The sequence below is a fragment of the Amphibalanus amphitrite genome, unplaced genomic scaffold (assembly GCF_019059575.1).
Source record: "Amphibalanus amphitrite isolate SeventyFive unplaced genomic scaffold, NRLGWU_Aamphi_draft 000650F_arrow, whole genome shotgun sequence".
NCBI classification, from domain to species: domain Eukaryota; kingdom Metazoa; phylum Arthropoda; class Thecostraca; order Balanomorpha; family Balanidae; genus Amphibalanus; species Amphibalanus amphitrite.
Window position 1 is genome coordinate 18,790 of NW_024882144.1, and position 20,579 is coordinate 39,368.

The 20,579-nt window shown below is 52.5% G+C and overlaps 2 protein-coding genes across 2 annotated transcripts in view; one reads left to right on the forward strand and one right to left on the reverse strand.

Annotated features, from left to right (window-relative positions):
• The first annotated feature begins 46 nt into the window (after positions 1-46).
• LOC122363983 (photoreceptor ankyrin repeat protein-like) lies at positions 47-3,108 on the forward strand. The gene is made up of 6 exons (XM_043333899.1): positions 47-394; positions 624-768; positions 1,296-1,425; positions 1,718-1,858; positions 2,036-2,736; positions 2,952-3,108. Exons 1-6 carry the CDS (start codon positions 345-347, stop codon positions 3,000-3,002), a joined length of 1,218 nt encoding a protein of 405 aa, XP_043189834.1. The 5' UTR covers positions 47-344; the 3' UTR covers positions 3,003-3,108.
• A 45-nt stretch (positions 3,109-3,153) lies between these two features.
• Positions 3,154-20,579, reverse strand: part of LOC122363984 (protein Wnt-2-like) — a 36,154-nt gene continuing 18,728 nt past the window's right edge. Inside the window, exons 3-6 of the mRNA XM_043333900.1 lie at positions 17,847-18,061; positions 12,328-12,596; positions 4,629-4,953; positions 3,154-4,265 (exon numbers count right to left, since the gene is read on the reverse strand). Coding sequence (XP_043189835.1) covers positions 4,123-4,265; positions 4,629-4,953; positions 12,328-12,596; positions 17,847-18,061 — 952 coding nt within the window. The 3' untranslated portion in view covers positions 3,154-4,122. The remainder of the gene's footprint in view (positions 4,266-4,628; positions 4,954-12,327; positions 12,597-17,846; positions 18,062-20,579) is intronic.

Here is a 20,579-nt window from a genome sequence, read left to right on the forward strand (position 1 = left end):
GCTCCTGGCCAGCCTCCGGTCGGGCCGGACTGGCACGGAGCCAGAGCCGCCGCCGACGGCTACCCACCGACCTGAGCGATCGACGGTGGCGGTGGTAACGAAACGACCGGTCATCAGAGGTCAATGTGGTAGTGCGGATCCTCCTCGAGGACTCAGTGGTGAGTGAGAGAGATGGTTGGATTCGTTCCATCGTGCTCTGTGAAGTCGCTGGACTGAGGTGGTCAAAGGACAGTTCACCCCTCCATACCGCGGTCACCTGTTGGTCGGAGGAGGCGGAGAGGTGTCGGCAGTGACGCACGGCCGGGGGGACCGGTAACCTGAGGTCGCGGACCGTCCGAGCAGCCATGACGCCCCAGCACAGAAGGCAGGCGTTCGGGATGCCGCGGCAGGGCAGGTTAGTGACTTTCGTACTGCAATGTTTATCACAATGCACTTGTCTGGAGCTTTTACAAATGTGGCTTCAAATGATTGCAAGGATAAAGCAGAATTTACCTGTGCGAAAATGCAAGTATTTATGATGAGCCTGTTATCGAAGTGTCTGAATGATTAGGCATGATGATGATGATAATGAGAATGATGAAGCATCTCCCCCATCTCTGACCCCGCCTCCCCACCTCCGTCAGGGGTAAGGTGATGATGTCCAGCGTCCACGACCAGTTCATGTCGGCGTGCGTGCAGCGGAACGAGGCTCGGTTTCGCGAGCTGGTGAACCGGGTGCGCCTGATCGGCTCCAAGGAGACGGTCAACCAGACAGACCCCGGCGGACGGGTGAGAGGGAGAGGCCGAGGGCGGAGGGTGACTGAAAGGGCCGCTCTTTTGACTCTATTGCCGCTCACGGATGAGCGGCAATACGAGGTCGAGATGGGGACTGGTGGGTAGGATGGGGTAGAGTGTAGCAGGTAGCTTTCGGGGTGAAAGATGAGGAGGTCAGGATAAATAAGATGAGTAGAAGCTTGGTTACCGCCGTTATTGTACGCGGCTGTGAGGGCCATTGTGTGGAGGGTGATGACATGCGACATGAACGTGGCAATAACCGCGTAATGAGTACCCCGACATCCCGTCAGTTTCCTGTCTCATATTCACCTGCCTGTTGGGTACGGCAAGCTGGGTGGCTACCTGTTGGGTCCAGTGCTCCCACAGACACATGACTGATGCAATATTCTGTTCTTATCCCTGTGACTCACCCAAGACGTCCTCGCTTCCTCCAGACTCCCCTCAGCCATCTCTGCGGCCACGGCAGCGACCGCTGTGTGGAAGACTGCTTACTCGTCCCCTCCTCCCATTCCCTCCCGCAGACACCTCTCAGCCACCTGTGCGGTCACGGCAGCCACCGCTGTGTGGAGGACTTTGCGCGGCTGAAGCTTGTGGACGTCAACCTGGGGGATAAGGACGGAAACACACCGCTCCACTACGCCGCACAGGCAGGTCTGTGTGGCTTGTGTGCGTTTGCGTTGGATGGGAGGGAGTGTCTGGTTAGATAGAGTAGCCAGTGTCCAACCTATAACTTTGATTTCAGATTAAATAGTTGAGTTTTGCCACTCTTACCTTTCCAGAGACTCTAGATATGCTGCGTATTGAATATGATGGGTTATATTCTTTAAGTCTTTAGAAGCTGACGCATCGATGAAGATTGAGTCTGAGTTCACATAAAAATGGTCACGTCATTTCTTTGGTAAAGCTGACGAAGCTCAACAATGCGCCTGTTCTCTCCCTGCAGGTCATTCCGAGGTGGTCGATGTGCTGCTCAGCAAGTTTGAGGGTATCGAGGTGGACGCCAGGAACCGACTCGGGATTACACCGCTCATCAAGGCTTGCGTCACGGGAAAACAGAAATGCGTCCAGATTCTGCTCGACAAAGGTGAGCCGGTGAACGATTTTATTTACACGTTAAGGCGAGAATTTCTTTAAACTGGCACCTTTTGCTTAGATTTGAGGCCGCTAGACACTTGTCTTTTACCTACATGTGCCCTACCTTATTTTTTCAAGTACATTGTATTTGTTTCAGTTTCTAACTTAGCTGTTCACTGTCTCGCAGGTGCCGATCCGCTGGTGAGGGACCCCCGGCGCGGCCTGACCGCTGCACAGTGGGCCCACCTGTGCTCCTGGCCGGCCTGTGCGCGGGTGCTGCAGGTGCACGCTATGGCCACGGACACAGACCTGAGGGCCGGCCGGACTCCGGTCCCAAACTCGGTGACCGTCCGACGGTCGACAGTGGTGACCAACGGCGAGCTCAGCACCGATACAGCTGCGGAACCTGATCCCGACACTGGACCGGAGTCCGCCGTCGATCCCTGCTTCCAGCCAACAGCCGCGGAAACCTGTCCCTGTCCGGATCTCAGTGAGGATTCTGGGATAGACCCTGACTCCGTCAAAAACTCCGGTCCTGAGCAGGACTGTGACGCCGTCCTGCACTCTGAGCCTGCCACAGAGGTCCCAGAGAGCAGCGAATGTCAGGAGAGCCGTCTTCTGCAGTGGTTCAGTGAGTCTGACCTCACCCGAGAGCCTGCCTGGCTCCGGGAGCGGCACACGGCTCTCACCGGAGGCCGCCCTCCCGGCCGGCGAGCCAGCCTGCCCGACCGTCCTGACATCTATCGGCCGGTGGAGCCTGCCACCTGGCGGACGAAACTGGAAGTACCGGCTATCCGAGTGCGGGAGGTGGAGGCTCCCGTGGATCCTGTGATCGTGCAGTACGGCGACCCGGTACCTCCAGATCAGCTGGCGGTCCAGCCAAATAAGGTGAGTTTTCCCATCATATCATACAGTTAGCATTCTCGCTCGGACACTTGTCATATTATTAACGCTTCAATTGATGGATGTTCCTGCGAAGTACGATAACCGACGATGCCCATTCGTGATAAAAGTAAGTTGTACCGTGTACAGTTACATAACATAGGTAATGCCTACTGGAGCATTGTAATTGGCAGTCTTCTGACACTCTCCATTTGTTTCAGGTGAAGACTCTGTGCTTACCCGGGATGGGAAAAGGCTTCGCGTACGAGTAACCGAGGCAAGTGTAATCCACGCCGCTCGAACCGTCGAATACGTATGCAGTTGGTGTATCGTGCTGGGTTTCTGTGAACATTCAGAAGAAAATACATTCTGCTTTTGCATATCAATCAACATTCTGCATCCCACATTACAAAGACGATCTACTGTTGCAAGTACCTATATATTTATTACGACTTCGAGAGCACCTATATGAAATATTAGTCGGAATGACTTTGCTCGCCCCGCAGCGGACGGGCGCTGACGAGCTACGACTCCATCACTTTTAGTCAGTCGTGAGAGCCCTCTTCCAGGTTCAGGGTCCGGTGACTCGAAAGTCAGAGTCAGAGTCACCGAGCGGCCAGACTGCCCGGATGACTCGGTGAACCCGTTTGTAGTACGTGCTCTCATTTCCGCCAGCACTGAGTACGTTAGGAGGGGCGCCGGCGGACTGCACAACGCCTCGAAAAGCTGCCTCATGAGATCTAATATAGAGAGTCGGTGACAGCTGACTAAGGACAGCGAGCGCTGTCATGGGGTTGAGGAAATCAAGGAAAAAGAAAACATGAGACACGAGTTCGTCCTGCGACACTTCACCATCAAACACGTCATGGCAGGCGCCATCAAAAGATGTCATGACTAAATGTCATCAATAGTCATTTCAGCTGGCAGTTGACTACAGGTTACAATACGCATCACTGTCATGCCGATTGGATGTGGCTTGGGTAAGCAGATCTCCCATCAGATCTGTCATGAAGGCTTCAGATCTTTCACAGTTGCGTCACTTTTGACACGACAGACACAGTGCTTGAGCACCTCTATCGCCACGTTTCACCGGTTTTCCCCTCCACCTTTCCACCCTTCATTCCTTCCTGTTCAATAACATTTCCTACAACCGATCGACGGCACAGCTTCACTTTCCGGGCGCTCTGTCTTGGCTCCTTGGCTCCTGGCTCTTCCGTGGACACTTCCCGACCGAACACGTTAAATAACTACTACGGCTTTCGCCGTAGTAGTTATTTGTAGAAATACGTTAGCCCGAATTCACTGGCACTGTTCCCGCGGCCGCCGCGCTGTAACCACACACTTAGGCCGCTCTCGGCCGCTCTAACTCGCACCTAGGCCGCTCTCGGCCGGTCACTGGCACTTTCGCAGTCGCGTCCTCTGCCGACACTCTGTAGGTCGCCCGGGTCGCTGGTGGAAGTTACAGCAGTAGCGCCGGTAGGTGATCTGTATGTTGTAGCCTCGGCCACAGCACATATACTCGCAGCTGCCAGGAACTGTCGGACAGAGATGGGGGCACTGTCAGCGGGTGAAATACTGACTCATGTGGCGCAAGTGGTTAGAATTACGGAAAAACACGTCATGGTAAATGCTGAAAGCGTGAGAAATAGCAGTTCATGCGGTACAAACATTTGTAAATTATGCGAGACATTTCCTCCGTGGGTGTTTTAGCATGGCGAGCATGGAAGTCATGCATCGCCTACTTTTGCTTTCGCCGTAGTAGTTATTTGTAGAAATACGTTAGCCGCATTTCTCGTGAGTTGCATGACTGAGGGCTGCCAAATTGGTTCCCGTTTTCTCCACCCAGCCCTGCCTCGCCCGTCGGCCACCGTGCTCAGCCCTCGTGCTGCGGTACTCACGGGAGCGGTTCTTTCGACACACGCGGCCGACGGTGCCGTTGTGGCCCCTCTCCGGATCGGGGTCGCAGTAGGTCGGTGACGGCTCTAGGTGCACCAGTCTCCGCCGTTCCAGGCGCTCGGTAGGGTCACCTTCGACAGCCCGCAGTCGGCGTTTGCCGGTGGGCAGCTGCACCAGGTGCACCAGCTGCGAGCTGCCCAGCTGCTGCTGCAGCCGGTCCCCGATCACCGAGAAGCTGGAGGGCGCGTCCATCCAGCACGTGCGCAGGGAGCAGCTGCCGGAGGGGCCGTGGCAGTGGCAGCGCCGGCGGCGGCCGCCCGTCACCGCCTGCCGGAGAGAGGGAGGGAGAGTCAGAGCGAGAGAGAGAGAGAGAGAGAGAGAGAGAGAGAGAGAGAGAGAGAGAGAGAGAGAGAGAGAGAGCCTCCTTTCGCAGCGAGGGAGAGCGTCTGAGAGAACAGAGAGCTGCAGGTAGCTGTGCCATCCGTGGGCGTGCCGGGTCCACTTTTGCATCTCGCCCACTCCCGAGGCCCAGGTCACCCCTCGACCCGTGCCGGTCAGTGGTCACAGAGGGCGCCGTGTCTCCGAGTCGACAGAGGGCACTGTAGTGCTCACTCCACACGACAGGCGCTCGACAGCTGGTTTGCTTAGTTTCGAATTCATTTCACGAGGGCCGCCGCTGTCACGGGTGCAGTTCCTCTTGTCAGAAGTGGAGGTGCTACATCGAAACGCTCAACTTCAAAGACGTTTGTGTGTTGTTTGTGTTGTTCTCAGTTTTCGGTCAGGAGATGGCTAAACAAACGTCGGAGCGTCATCTGAGAAGACGACAAGAATCAAAGTGGCATTCGTACAGCCGCCAAATAAAACAGTGGGTATCTACATAACTATCGAGTAGAGACCGTGTGCCAACACTACAGGAATGGTCACTTCGGCCTGTATCAAATTGGTCGAAAAGTCAAAAGTCAACAGGCCGGTGGGCTTTTCGTTTCATTTTACTGTCACATTCATTCGCTCTATTGATCTTTCCATGTGCAGATTTCCCTTGTTCGGGAAAAATGAACTACCGAGTACCGATAACGAATTCGAAGTGCAATAACAGGGATCACAAAGCCTTCGGTGCCCACGCCGGCAATTCGCCGATATACGTGGATATGGCGTGGATCAATGGATCAAGCATGAACATTAGGCAGTCATATGCTATGGCAAGGATAATCTGGTTATGAAAGGAACTCTGATAGACATAAAATAGTCAGTAGGTACACGCCGCTTTACATAATTTTATACCCGAGACAGTCGCCCACACAGTACACGGACCCTCGGCACTCGGGAGTCGGGACTCGAGTTTCCACAAAGTCTCAGCGGCTTGCAGACGACACTGCAATGCCGCTGCCGACTCATGGCTCGGCAGTCGGCAGCGGTCGGCCATACTCAGCACATTGCTCGCCGCGAGTGAACTCAAGACTCAGCACTCGACAGGCTGGGTGGCGAGTCCCGTGACCACTCCGATTTTCAGCGGCCTCCCAGTGCAGTTAGGGCCCTTAGAGGACCTTTTACACGGTTTCCCCATGTTCCCCCATCTATCTATCATTTGAGGCCAATATAAAACGAACTCACTTAGGTTTCGTGAAATACTCGTCTGACGGTTAGGTATAATCACGTGTGGCTATGTTACGTGTAGGAATTAGCTCATTTGTCACACTGCCCAGTGACAGTGGTGGACAGGCACGGGTATTTAGCCACTGTAATTACGACATGTGATAAAAATGGCGGTGTTTTGGTGCTGCTAATTTCGCTCAATTTCAGTCGTGTTCTGCATGCAACCAGCGACCCGCACCGGTAACGGAGACACGCTGCTAAATGGCATGGTGATCGGTGCATACGGATTTTAACTCATACAAGCCAACACATTCGTGTTAACTATAATCCCTACATAATGCTAGATTGTGCGACATCAGCATACGACACGACTCGCGAAGCTTAAGTATATAAAAGCTGTTACGTATATTTTTTTTATAGGATGCTGAAGATTTTCGCGAACGCTTAAACGGATTATCCAACGCATTTCGCCGATGCGACTCTGAGCCTAACTGGAGGTAACTGTGACGACCCGGTTGCTAGACTCGCTGCAGAATCTGCCTGTCTGGTCCTGAGTTCAGTCATAAACGGCCTGCAGATGCTGCGGCACTTGTCATCTGGGTACGCCGAGGACGCCCACATAGCCGTCATAAACGTGTAGTAAGGATAATGGCTCCAGTATTGAGTAGGACGACGCACCCTCGGATTCGACGTCGACAGCGAGGCAGTTCTAAGAGAATGGCTTTGCTGTTTTTTTTTTTTTGCAAATTGCTACCTTGAAAGGCTCTTTTGCCAGGGCTCCCGCGCCCCGTTTTACTAACGCGCTTTGCTATAACGAGATTCGAAGCATACATTAATGCTTTGTTCATCAAATGGGCGGCAAATTTTCTGCGCGGAAGTTTTCGTTTTGATACAAAAATTGTCAAGGGCCAACGCTACCTCGCCTTATGTTAATGAATAATGTTTGTATGTTATTTAACATCGCACATCGAGTAAGGTTAGGTAAACATACCTAAATGCTTGCAAAACCATTTTATGCTGGTAAAACGAGGGCCTTTAACCCTGGAACTTATCCTGATTTTCCTCATTCGTTAATATTCCAAGAAACGAAAGCTAACGGGGACAATTTCCGACTAAGCCTTACTTTTCGATAGTCGGGCTGTATATGAACAGAAACAGCTCCCATATTCCGTCATGGCTTACAAAGACAAGGCCAAATGGATGGTAGCAAATATCTGAGCGAATAATCATCTGGTCAGACAACTTTCCCGCGAGTGAGTAACCGGCGACTTTCCAATCACTCCGTCCCAGTAATGAAGACGGGGGAGTTTTGGCGTCACGAGGCGAGGTCAATGGCTGCGCTCGCATTGCGTCAGGTGGTGACGAGGCACACCTCGGCAGCGGGTGACAAAAATAACAACAATGAGCGCGGCAACATCGAATGAGTGAGGAAAGTTCCCTGTTGAACAGATGGTACAGCGACCTGAGCGGTAGTAGAGACGGCTCTGGACCGGTAACTTCGATATGCAGCGATAGATCCTCAAATGTGGGGCCTTTATCATTTCTACAATGACCACCTTACACGGGAAGCTTTTTTATTCGGGACACGCTTGGACCAATTGGTATTTCCGCTACGTTGTTAATAGTTTCACAATTTATCTTAGCGAAATAATTTAAGCGTTTAAAGTAATTATATAACTGGATGATATAGGACTTCATTCAAATTCAAGGGCCACAATCACAAACGCTGCTAAAATAATTTCTTTTTTTGCGAGACACGCACAACAACTATATAACTCCTGCAGGCACGCCGGCACTGGAGACCAGACAGGCGCTCTGTCGCAGCCCTGAGCCTCAGTGGCGTTTACTCTGTCCCAGCCCCGAGTTTCAGTGGCGTTTACTCTGTCCCAGCCCCGAGTTTCAGTGGCCGTAAACGGTTCCCAGCGGACACTGAAGACGGCCTCTGACTGCTCCATACATCTCCACCTCACCCGCCGGGTGACAGCCACTGTGCGCCGAACCCTAATGGGCGCAGATAAGGTGTTATGGGTCGTCCGGGGGTTTTATTCACTTCGTCGTAACGCCCCGTCCGGGTCATTCATTCGGGTATATCTCTGCCGGGGCGGGGAGGCGGATAAAAATGGTCCCGAGGCAATAAACGTCTTCATTTGAAGGAACACGGTCCATCTTGTGCTTCCGTATTATGGAAATTGATGGACGGTAGGACACTTATAAGGCTGAGTCGCGACTGAGTCGCACCATCCTTTCGCGAAAGGATGGTGCTCTTTTATCAAACCGTCTTTGGCTTAGAATTAAAAAAAAACTTCTATCGCTGAAAACGGTAGTACAATCGCCAGTGTTCCCTCATCAAAATGCTGTGAGCATCCCTGTGGATCCTTTTATTCACTTGGACACTCAGCAGTTTCGGATACGAGTCTCGTACAACCAGTTATAAGGGACGGTATAGCAATCAATCAATGGACGGGTCTGCATTGAGCGTCTACCCTTGCATTGCACCAGCTCTCTGTAACAATGGGCGGCGACTGCCTGTGGTGCCAACCCGCTGCGATCGACCATCAGACTACCGCAGGGGTCACTCGGATGAAATGACGTGGCACAAACGGCTCCATCAGACAGCGGCGAGCGGTTCATGACGCTCAGTCAGCGGCACCGTGGGTAAAAAGGGCGGACAGATCGACACGGAACATAATCTGAATACAATACGCCGAAGGTGTCAGATGTTCAGTTTGTGGTGCATCTGTCGGGCTTTATCAGCTCACCATGTAAAACTAGGATTGATTCATAGATAGGTGATTGATTCTGGTGCGTGAGGGCATTAAAAACGCCAAGAAAAACGAATATAGCAAATGGCGTTCGTCAATTTTAACAATTCAATACACGCTCGATCAATGAAGTGAACGGACTAAGTCGACAAAGGCATTGTGAAGCGGTTATGCGGACAGACCGGACTTTTGTGCGAGCAGGATCGTCAATCATTTTGAAGAAGAACCCACTTGACCTCATCAATAATGGAAGCAGCAGCCGGACAAGTCTATCGCACAGACATGTCCTTTTTGCTGGCCGGCTCTCCCTGAGCTCCCATTCCGAACGTCTCAATCGTTTCCATGAACGGAAGTCATCTCCTTCAATGTCCTACCAATGCCGTCCAATCGTGCGCTAACACACCAAACTGCGCTGAACACGCTGAATGGGCGCTAACGGCGACAAATCACTGACGTCAGTCTGTATGGCGAGGGCAGTCCAGTCCAGCCGCCTCCACTCCCATATCTCTACTTCCCCGCACGTCCCGCAATTCGTCACCATTGCTGTCCATGGAACTCGGCCCATAGAAGCCAGCTGTCCCGAGGGACTAGACCTAGAGGAGACCGTTGTCCAGTGTCAATGGACCTATAAGTCGGAGCTGAGTGTCCAGTGGGGGACTGGGCCAGAGTTTGAACCTGTTATCCAGTGACACTGGGGCTTTAGCCGGAGTCCGTTCTCTATTGGACAGGGCCAGGGACAGGGCCTCGGTCGGAGCAGCTCGCCCTCACCAGCGGGGGGCAGTGAGCGACTCCACACACCCGCCGCACGGTGATGGATGTCCCTCTGTGGCCGATCACTGAGAGCACCGCTCGCTGTGAGCCGGCCGGCAGACGGGCCGGGGCGGGACGGACCGGCGGGAGGCCACGGACGTCAGCGAGCCGCTGAGAGCTCAGGGCAGAGGGCTGCAGCTGCCGGTAACGACAGCGGCACCTGCCTCCAGCTGGCCATGTCCTATACCTGCCTTGAGCCCTGTGGCCATTTGTCAATGCCGGATAAAATATACATACATGTATTACCGGCTTGGGTAAGGCTTTCTGGTCTCCTACTCTATGGCGTCTCTTATTTTTACATTCCTCTCTTGCTCTGTCCTCTCTCTTTCCCTCTCTCTATCTCTCTCTCTCTCTATCTCTCTCTCTCTCTCTCTCTCTCTCTCTCTCTCTCTCTCTCTCTCTCTCTCTCTCTCTCTCTCTCTCTCTCTCTCTCTCTCTCTCTCTCTCTCTCTCTCGCTGTTTTCATCCTACACACCTTCATACACACTCCATCAATATTGGATGTCAATACAGGATGGCTTTGAACAATCATGTCACGGACCATGTGAGGCCACAACTCGGCGTTCCGGCCCTACAGGCAGTCTAGGTAACCAGCGCTGGTTACCTCCATATAAGCTGATAAGTGATTGATGAGCGCTAGGGACTGTCATGTCACAGTGCAACCGATCCAAACTGCGCTCCGTGGACTCACCGGGGGCCCTGGTCAACAGAGACGGACAACAGACATTGCTCAGAGGGAATACATCGGCAGTGGGTGCTCAGTGGAAATCGCTGATCGAAGAGATCGGTGAGTAGGTCGTGGATAGATGGTCGTTTATTCGTATGCTTTAGGTATATAGCGTAGACAGATGATTCCGATAAGGTTATTTGCTCTGACAGTTATTGGAAGGCGGAGGTTATTTTCGTCTTAGGTTCACGCGAAGGCTGTCGTATTTAGGAACTCCTCACGCTACGTGGCAGACCAGTCAGGCTATCGCCTACATCACGTGCCTCTTCGTGGCGTCTCGCTCCAGCGCTCACAGCATCATCCTCACTGGACCATAACCCCGCATTATTGGTACGCCACCGCACCCTGCCCACGCGGCTCGTATAAGGCGGCTCGCCGACAGTGGCCGGTTTTTAGGGCCGCTCCCCACCATCCGGTGACTGCGTGTCGAGCGCAAACAGCGCGTTTAACTCATCCTGTCGTCAATGACATCGCGCCGGCGGCCGTCAGATACGATCGCCGCGCCGACCGAGCCGAGATGACAGCCGGCTGAGGCCTAAGCCGCCCGGCGACTCCAGACGATGTTGTTGCAGTCCGGGCGGTTCCATCGGTCGGCCCCGGGTTGGCGTTTAGTGCCGCTCTCGGCCCGCGCGCCCTGGCACCGCGAGGCACCCGGAAATGACGGGAACTGGTTATGAGCAGTGTGCCTGTCACTGGCCCCGGACATTTGCATTTGATATGGCATCTATGAAGTAATGGCGTCATCAAAATCGCGTCAGTATAAAGATGACATCGTAAGTGGGAGCTCATGGGACGGATGCCGTCTAAAAGACCGTCCATTAATGTTTGGTTTGAAGCCTCGGGGGACAGACTAAGCTCATGGATGAAGCTCATTATAGGGAAATGCGGCTCTATCTTGTTGAATTTAATTTCTCTCCTCATAATCCCCGACATTCCTTTCATATTCTCTCTTCCATATCGCTTGCTCCCCATCTCTCTCTCTCTCTCTCTCTCTCTCTCTCTCTCTCTCTCTCTCTCTCTCTCTCTCTCTCTCTCTCTCTCTCTCTTTCTCTCTCGTTCACCTCACAGCAACTTTCCTCGTTCCCTCTCACCCACCTCCCTTGCCAAGGCTGGCGAGACACCCGAGCTCTGCATGCTGTGAATCTACATATTGTCTCAGCGAGAATTCGACAAACACTTCAGCGGACACACATAACACCCAGTCGTGACAGTGGTGGCCCTAAGAAAGTCCTCGGCTCGGCGCGTATGCTCTCTGGACTGCCAAGCTGTCAGCGTGTGTGGAACAGTCGTGAGGCAGCGCCTCGTTTGGCTCGCTCTGCGCCGTTGTCACCCTAAGGTTGATGAGCCGTATGATGCCCGGAGAAACCCGGCACCTCAACCGAGCTGACGGAGACGGCAGTAAGATTGGGGTGACATCAGCCGTCCGGTACATTGTGCTGCTCTGGCTGATGACACTATAATAATTAATAACGTAACAGGCTGCCAGCAGACGCGTCATGTTTCCAAGCGGGTCAGGGTGTCAGCTGACAAGAAATCTTGTGACTTGTATGCACTGTACATTGTAGTACATTGTAAGTAGATACATACATGGACACCACTGTAATCGTGCGAAATGATCGCACTGTGCGCATTATATGTACACTTTCTGATATAGGTGTATAGGAGGTAGGTGACAAGCTCCAACCGTGACCTGACCCCTCCATGACCAACATTGACCCTGACCTGACCTCCTTTCTTACCAACCCTGCTCTGACCCCCTCCACAACCTTCCCTTTTCTCAGACTCCTCTCTGACCCCTCCGTGACCTACCTTGACCCCCGCGCGGTTGTTGTGCCGGTTCATGAGGCTGCGCGCGTCCCTCTCGGTCTCCCTGGCGTTGAGGAAGCGGCGCGCAAGCCGGCCGCTGTGAGTGAGGCCCTCGCCGCAGCCGGACCACTTCCAAAAGTCCACGGCGCGGGTGTCCGGGCCCGGCTGGCGGCACGCGCAGCCTTCCACGGTACCTCTCCGACAGGCGGCGTACAGGGCGTGCGTCACGGCGGCACTCTGCAGGGCGTACATAACGGCCGCCTCCCGGGTACCTGGCGGAGAGGTCACAGCAGGTCAGGGCAGCACAATGCAGGATAGGTCAGGCTAGGTCGGGTCAGATCAGAGCAGGGCAGGGCAGGCATGATATGGGCAGGGTAGGGCATAGCACTGCAGAGTGGGACAAAACAGGACAGAACAAGACAGGCTAGGGGAGGTTCGGTCAGAACAGGGAATAACAGACACCCCATAAAACCTATGTATCTGTAAATACACTCACTCACTTCTCCGCCACCATCTTTGCCGAACGCAGCGCCGGACCCGTCTCCGAGGGCGGCCTAGTTAGCCGTCCTACACAGATCTGACAGGTCTGGCCAGACCGCAGCCTTTAGCAAAATTTCGGACCTGACGAGTGAGGGCCACTGCACTGGCTGGCACTCGGCAGACATATTCGATGTCAGAAGACTGAGCTATGCATCACTGATCAGCCTATAAAACCTGTCCAGACGGCATTCTTCCCGTGTTTGGATTTCTAAGTATGCTAATTACAACTCGGGCCAATTTGGATGCATGCCTATGATTAGCAATGTCATTAATTATGATAGACATCACAATGTAGGTACGGTAAACGGTTCTACATGATTATTCCACAAAACAGCACATTCATATTTAAACCTAAAGCACAAAGATGACTTCTCTCGCATGGTTATTGAGGTTAACTGACCTGAGTTTGCAACGTGAAATCAATAGTTCCTAAAGGGATACGTCCTGCTGCAAATAAGGAAGGCTTCGTGATTAGGTATAAGCACAGATCATGCACGACGTAAATATGATCCACATTCGTGACGGCGGTGCGAACGTGACTTTCTCACGAAACAAACAAACCACGACGCTACTTCCGTTTCTTGTTTCGCTAGCAGTTTGTGATGCCGTGAGCGCCTATATGTACTCCAAAGGACGACAGTTGTCCCAGAGGAAGTCAACTCAGCCTGGGGTGTCCAGAAGTGTTGTGACGTCCGTAAAAGTAATTGGACGTCTGTTTACAAGCCGTGTGAATGTGTTTGTCAGTGTCACGCCAGGACTCAAACGGTGCTGGTCCCACCCGTTTTTACACCAGCTGAGGGTGACATGAGCTCCAGCACCCCGCGCTCACGACATGTGGAGTTCACACAGGAACCAGACGTGTCTGGCCCACGAATGCCAACCACTTCCCAGGCCAAATTCGCCGTGTCCCCGTGAGTGCGATACAAGGCGAGCTTGTAGATCACGATAGCTCCCTAATCCGATCAGTACAGTCTGGTCTCACGTGGAAAGCACTAGACAGGCCACAGACGCAAAAAATGGTGAGGAAGGGGGCACGGACCACGGCGAATTGTAACAACCCTCTACGAGAGCCCGGCGCTTCGTTACCGGTAGCCTTGGAGTCTAAGGGCAAAGGGAGTGTTTACTTCTGCGAGTCTGTCTACTGTACGGTTCTTCGACTGTGACAAAGAATGCAAACGAAATTGCAGAACTTAAACCACATGTAACTTATTCCAGACAATTGCCTTCACTATCTTGGTATAATCCCTTCCGCGTGGTTCCCTCATGTTAGTGACTTCATGTTACTTACACTTTCACTGTCCGTTTTAGGTGCGACTGCATTCTTCGAGTGCTCCTTTTGCACCGTTTCGGCGTGTCTCATTCGTTTGGAATGCGATCGATAGGTGTTTTCTGTTGACACAAAACTCCACTCCCGTATTATTGTTCGTCCTCACCCCTTATCACATCACGCCATGTAGCGATGACCAGCAGACATTTCACCCAGAAATGAAGCTGGTCGTTGGAAATCAAATGAGGATCGGAAGCATTGTGCTGCCTTTTGCAGGCGCACGTTTTTCCCAAAGATATCTCCGATATCTCTCTTGTGACATTTACCACTGTGATCCCCGGTCCTCCAACAGGTTTGCACTAAAACGTGTCCATCTTATGTAGCATTGGGCACAGATCCGATATACGTCTTCCATTAGGACGAACGGCACGTATCGTCGATCGTCGTGTGTCCTGTCCTCTGGACACATCTCTGGTCACTCGGACACATCTCCGGCCACTCGGACACATCTCTGGTCACTCGGACACATCTCCGGCCACTCGGACACATCTCTGGTCACTCGGACACATCTCTGGTCACTCGGACACATCTCTGGTCACTCGGACACATCTCTGGTCACTCGGACACATCTCCGGTCACTCTGACACATCTCTGGTCACTCGGACACATCTCTGGTCACTCGGACACATCTCTGGTCACTCGGACACATCTCCGGTCACTCGGACACATCTCTGGTCACTCGGACACATCTCCGGTCACTCGGACACATCTCTGGTCACTCGGACACATCTCTGGTCACTCGGACACATCTCTGGTCACACGGACACATCTCCGGTCACCCGGACACATCTCCGGTCACTCGGACACATCTCCGGTCACTCGGACACATCTCCGGTCACTCGGACACATCTCCGGTCACCCGGACACATCTCCGGTCACTCGGACACATCTCTGGTCACTCGGACACATCTCTGGTCACTCGGACACATCTCTGGTCACTCGGACACATCTCCGGTCACTCGGACACATCTCTGGTCACTCGGACACATCTCTGGTCACTCGGACACATCTCCGGTCACTCGGACACATCTCTGGTCACTCGGACACATCTCCGGTCACTCAAACACATCTCTGGTCACTCGGACACATCTCCGGTCACTCGGACACATCTCTGGTCACTCGGACACATCTCTGGTCACTCGGACACATCTCTGGTCACTCGGACACGTGTCCTGTGATAGGATCACACCGAGCCGACGTCGGCCAGCCGCCCTCCCGACAGCCCAACTCACGGAGAAGCCCGTCTTCCGTCAAAGTGTCTATCTATTCAGAGACAGTGTGAGCCAATAAAGAAGAGGTCTAGACTTAACCTCAAGACGCCTACAGAAGCCACACTCAGTCTGTCTGAGTGTCAAACGGGGGATGTGATCCAATGCTCCTGGAGTGACGTTACTGACGAGCTTCAATTCCAGGTTTAACTGACCACGAACGAGGTGTTATCAGTAAGCTGACAGAGGACGAAAGTTTAAATTGTGTGAGCTCACATAAACCGCCGTGTGCGGATGATTTGACTGACGGTTGATATGAATGAACGTCAGTTCGCCAAAGTGGTGCTACCGTAATGTTTTCATTCCAGATGGTCTGACAGGCAGTCTGTGATAAATTCGTTAGCGCTATCTTCGGATGTCGTGATGAGGTGAAGGTGATAGCTGTCAACTGTCAGCTGCTGTTCTGGCCTATCGTATGAATATAGGTTAATTATTTTGACAATATTGCATGTGCACCATGCAGTGTGCAAGGGTGCAGGCAGCTCACCAACTTGAAGGGACTGCTTTTTTAGTTGTCATAGGGTTGGAGATCTGATATGCTCTTTACGCTTAAATAATTTAAACTAGTTTACGACGTGCAATGTGCATGACCTAGGATGAAATACGATCTATAATTTGTTTAGGAATATATATTCGAAGGGTCCCATGCACGCAAGAGAAAAACGAACCTTGAAAAACTGAAACACAAAAACGCTGAAGTCTTCATACTAGCTACAATAAACCAAGGCCACATAATTTATTCCTACTCCCATGTGAACAGCACAATATCTAAATAGCTCCGATATAACTTTTATTTATCGCCACCGGAGGCTACTTTTGACATTTTATAGCAGCGTTGGCATGCCCGGCACGCCAGTGCTTACACGAACGGTCCTAACAACGTTCAACGCTATAACTTTTACGTAAGATGTAGCTATAAGAATGCTTTCTGAGGCAACCGCGTCACATGGTGTGTCAAAAGTGGAAATAGCCGGTGCGCCGTCTGGCAACCCGGCAGCCCGCCGCCATAGGGAAATTCATGTTTTTTGTCGCTTTTTTGCTCCTTATGAGTCACTTCATCTAATTAGAGCTTAACTAGGAACGAGGCGGGTCACTTGGACGTATTTGGGAGCCGAATACGGTGTTTTGGAGCCAATACCTGGGAAACCCTACCCGCCCAATGCGAGTTTTTAAGAGTCTGCATGCCCAAATTAACGTTGAGCGCGGCCGTTCTCGGTCGGTTTTCCGCGACCTTGTGGCGAAATTGCCTTATTTATTCAACCAGGGTGGGCTAATTCGCTTAACTAGGAATGAGGCGTTGAAGAGAATTATTCAAGGAATAGAGCTGTGCAAAAATATTTTTTGTATTGTTAAAACTGTATCCGCCCTCGAACGATGAATATTGTTGACCCATCAGAAACATATCCCCTGGAATGCGTTTGGACTTGGCTGGATCTAATATTAGCGAGTATCTGCTAATGCAGTTTCTTGGCTTACACAGTACGCACACTAGCATACATACTTCCTGCCCTTGGTTATTCCTCACTTGAATGAAAATTTTGCTATAATAACTATTCCAAGCAGTTAACAGGTTTTAGTGCAGTGCCAAGTCGGAACCGTTCAGCGCCGCCAGTCTCCCAGGCGGCGCGTAACGGGCGCCGCCGGCCGCCGCGCCGCCGCTCTGGCAGGGTGTTTGACTTCATATCTCTGTTGCTAGAAAAGTTGTGGACCGATTTACTTGATTCTTGCATGAAAAGATCCGCCATTCAATTCTTATCCGATAGCGAAAATTTGACGTCAATTACACGATCCGCTGCCCATATTGTGGTACTGCCATCTATTGACAAGGCTGGCGAACTAAAGCCGGGCGGCTATTTCCACTTTTGACACACCATGAGCCCAGGTGATGCCTAAAACTGCCTCGTCATATGTAGTTCTGATGCAACACTACATCACACAAAGGTGGAAGGCAGTTCTTTCAGGCCCGCTCTCTCGCTCTTAGTCAGGATCCTGTTCGTGGCTCAGGATACAATGTGGCATCACATCGAAAACACGGATCTATTTCTATTCTCGTGGCACTCACATGAGGCAGGACTCAAGAGGCGTCCATGTGTGTAAGACAGCTTTGTAATGTTTGTCGCTGTCACTGACCTGACCTCTGAATTCTGATTTCTCCCTCGCACTCGATTACTGACCTCTGACCTCGCTCACTGACCTCTGACATCTAACCTATGACCTCCCTTAATGACCTCTGACCTCTAACCTCTGCCATCCCTCACTGACCTCTCACTGGGCTTTGACCTCTGGCTATGATCTCTGACCGCGCTCACTGACCTCTTTACTTGCTCACTGACCCTCTGATTCTGACCTCTTCACTCTCTCACTGACCTCTTCACTCGCTCACTGACCTCTGACCTGGACGTGCCCGAAGTCGAGGTGCCGGCCGAGCGCGGCGCAGTTCCAGCGGTGCCGTCGGAAGCGGTGCCGACAGTCGGAGGCGCCCAGCTGGTAGCCGCTCAGCAGGGCCTGCAGCAGGTCCGGGTGGCGGCGGCAGAAGCGGCGCTGGCGCGACGTCAGACCGCGCACCCGGCCGCACGACGAGCGGGATACCGGCAGCGGCCGCCTGGCGGCACAGGGTCACACAGGGGTCACAAAGGGCTAGAGAGGGTCACATCAGGTCACAGATGTCCACAGGTGGCTACAGCAGGTCCACAGGAACACACATGGCAAAAACGGTCACATAACGGTACCGGGCCACACAGGGTTACAGAGGGTGGACGGGAACAAATGCAGCCAAGGTGAGTCACTTTAACCCTCGCCGGCCGAGGGGGGCGGGGGCGGGTGCCGCCCCCCCCATAGGGTTTTTTCGCGATAGCTCCGAACACGCTGGCGATAGAGAGCTGAAACTTGGCATACCTGACCTTTGATCCAAGCCGCATCTTTTGACACCAACCGCGTTTTTGGGTCAGGTCAGGTCACTGACCTATGACGTCATAAGTGAACCTCTGCACGGTCTTCAGATGTCGCAACTTCGCAACGCCCTCACTGCCAGAGGAGATGTCACAGGGAAATGAAACTTGCAGGATCTAGTATCCATTATGAGTCTCACAACTTGTATATCTCGGATTTTTCCTAAAGGTCATATGAGGTCAGGTCATTTTCGTGACCTCACCATTATAAGTCAATGGGGAAAAATGAAAACTGCTATTCTGGCGCCGGGAACGATCTCCAACTATCTCAAGCACACAGAATCGTGATTTGATGCACTCCTTGCTAGGTTAGATGCGTCACTTTTGCAATGTTGACCTTCCGTGACGTCATTTATGACGTCATCAAGGTCATATTAGTTTTTCGTCAATAGCTCCCGATCAAATTGAGCTAGCGAGTCGAGAAAGCCACCAATGGACTCAGGAAGACCTGCCGAATCGAATGATATGCGACATGACCTCTTTCGACCAACTTCGTGACCTTAGGGTGCTGACCTGACCTTGACCTGAGGTCAACACCCCAAGTTGACCTGACCCGAACAAAAAGTATATCATTCGACGCGCCTGAGCGAGGCGAACACGATGCTGCTGCCAAAATCGCGGCTCTGCGGCCGTTTTTTGCGAAGTTATTCACCAAAAACTGAACCGTACCCTGGGGCACTTGACCTGACCTCAGAGGTCACCGGTTGACCTAGGACCTTAAAATCGGGTACCAATCTCTGCGTCTCGTAACGGCGCACACGCTCGTTTTTTCCGCGACGCGCTAGCTCCACCAGGGGCGAAACGGCGAGGGGGGGTCGTACCCGCCCCCCCCCCTCGGCCGGCGCGTATGTAGAAAACCAATAGGTCCGGCGAGGGTTAAGTCAGAGCGACAGCAGGTCACCACTTCACCACTGGGCTAAGGAGAGACACAGCGGGCCACGAACGATACAAATAGAGTTTCACGGAGAGCCATATAAGGGATTGGTGAATAAGGTCAGGAGCTGTTCGAATCGGTCATGACAGGTCACATCGGATACGGGAAAACTACCTGCTCTCCCCCGTCAAAATAGCTCTATCAAACTAAGGAAGAGGCTGTCTGATTATCCGAGCTACAAAACACAGTCCCATGAAGCTGGCCCGCCTGCTAAACCCAAAAACCTACCACGTTGCATGACATCCGCCTACAGCAATCTGTTTTACATGGCAATGAATCACCAATGCACAAATAGCTCCATTGATTCATTAATAGGTTGTCCAACAAAATAATGTTCTCCTATCTCCGACATCGCTTTCCACTCCGCCGCGGTATCCGGTTGTCTGATGCATCGTTCTGAGGCTGACTCTTCAGCAGAGTCCTGCTCAATGACGCTGGAGATGTGACTTCCTCATCACTCACATCACTGCCGAGACAGCGAACTCGACAGAGATGACTATGGACAAACAATGTTCAGCGCAGGTCCACTGACTGTCCGAAACGGCTCCTCTGCTACCGAGGAGAGGGGAGGGGTTTTCAAAACTGTCACTGAGCGCTGGGTCAGAGACACGTTATACGTGCATGTTGTGTCCATCAGATGACCAGAGAAGGGGCCTGTCCTGTTCATCAATATGCCGTCCCGGTGACGATAAGATCAAGGTAAATGATTTGTTGCGCAGGGATGCTCATTAAGAAAGTCTCGTGTCATGTCTCCTGACTGAGAGACCCCTGTAAGAAATGACAGCGAGATGCTGCAGTGAATACGACCCAGCAGCCAGTCACTGAAGGCAGGCGGCTGGAGAATGATGTCACGTCGTCTTCGTGACGGGCTGCAATTCTGGAAAACCTGGCAAACCAGATGGGCTTCATTCAGGTCACGTTTTAGGAGAGAAAGTCTGAGTGAGATGATGTAAAATCGCGTTGCTGGTCATGTGGGCGAGCAAGAACCTTCGGGGCCAGAACCATGACGTGTGCTTTACCTCGCGCAACTCCAGAAACCCCCCACAGTCAACACGCGAGACTGCATAAAAAGAGACACGCTACTGGGTGCTCACTGCTCACGCGCCACGGCCCTACCCTAACGAGGCAACCACCGGGGAACGGGTACAGCTGTCACAGCGGTGACAGAAGTTGCATTACCACGGGCGCGACTGTCAGAAAAGGAGGCCACCCGAACAGGGCTCATCATCGGTCACGGA

Bases quoted from the DNA above. Each gene is read 5' to 3' on its own strand.
- LOC122363983 (XM_043333899.1), top strand. From the start codon at position 345: ATGACGCCCCAGCACAGAAGGCAGGCGTTCGGGATGCCGCGGCAGGGC. The intron at 769-1,295 runs GTGAGAGGGAGA...TCCCTCCCGCAG, and splicing joins AGACAGACCCCGGCGGACGG to ACACCTCTCAGCCACCTGTG. The intron at 1,859-2,035 runs GTGAGCCGGTGA...ACTGTCTCGCAG, and splicing joins CCAGATTCTGCTCGACAAAG to GTGCCGATCCGCTGGTGAGG.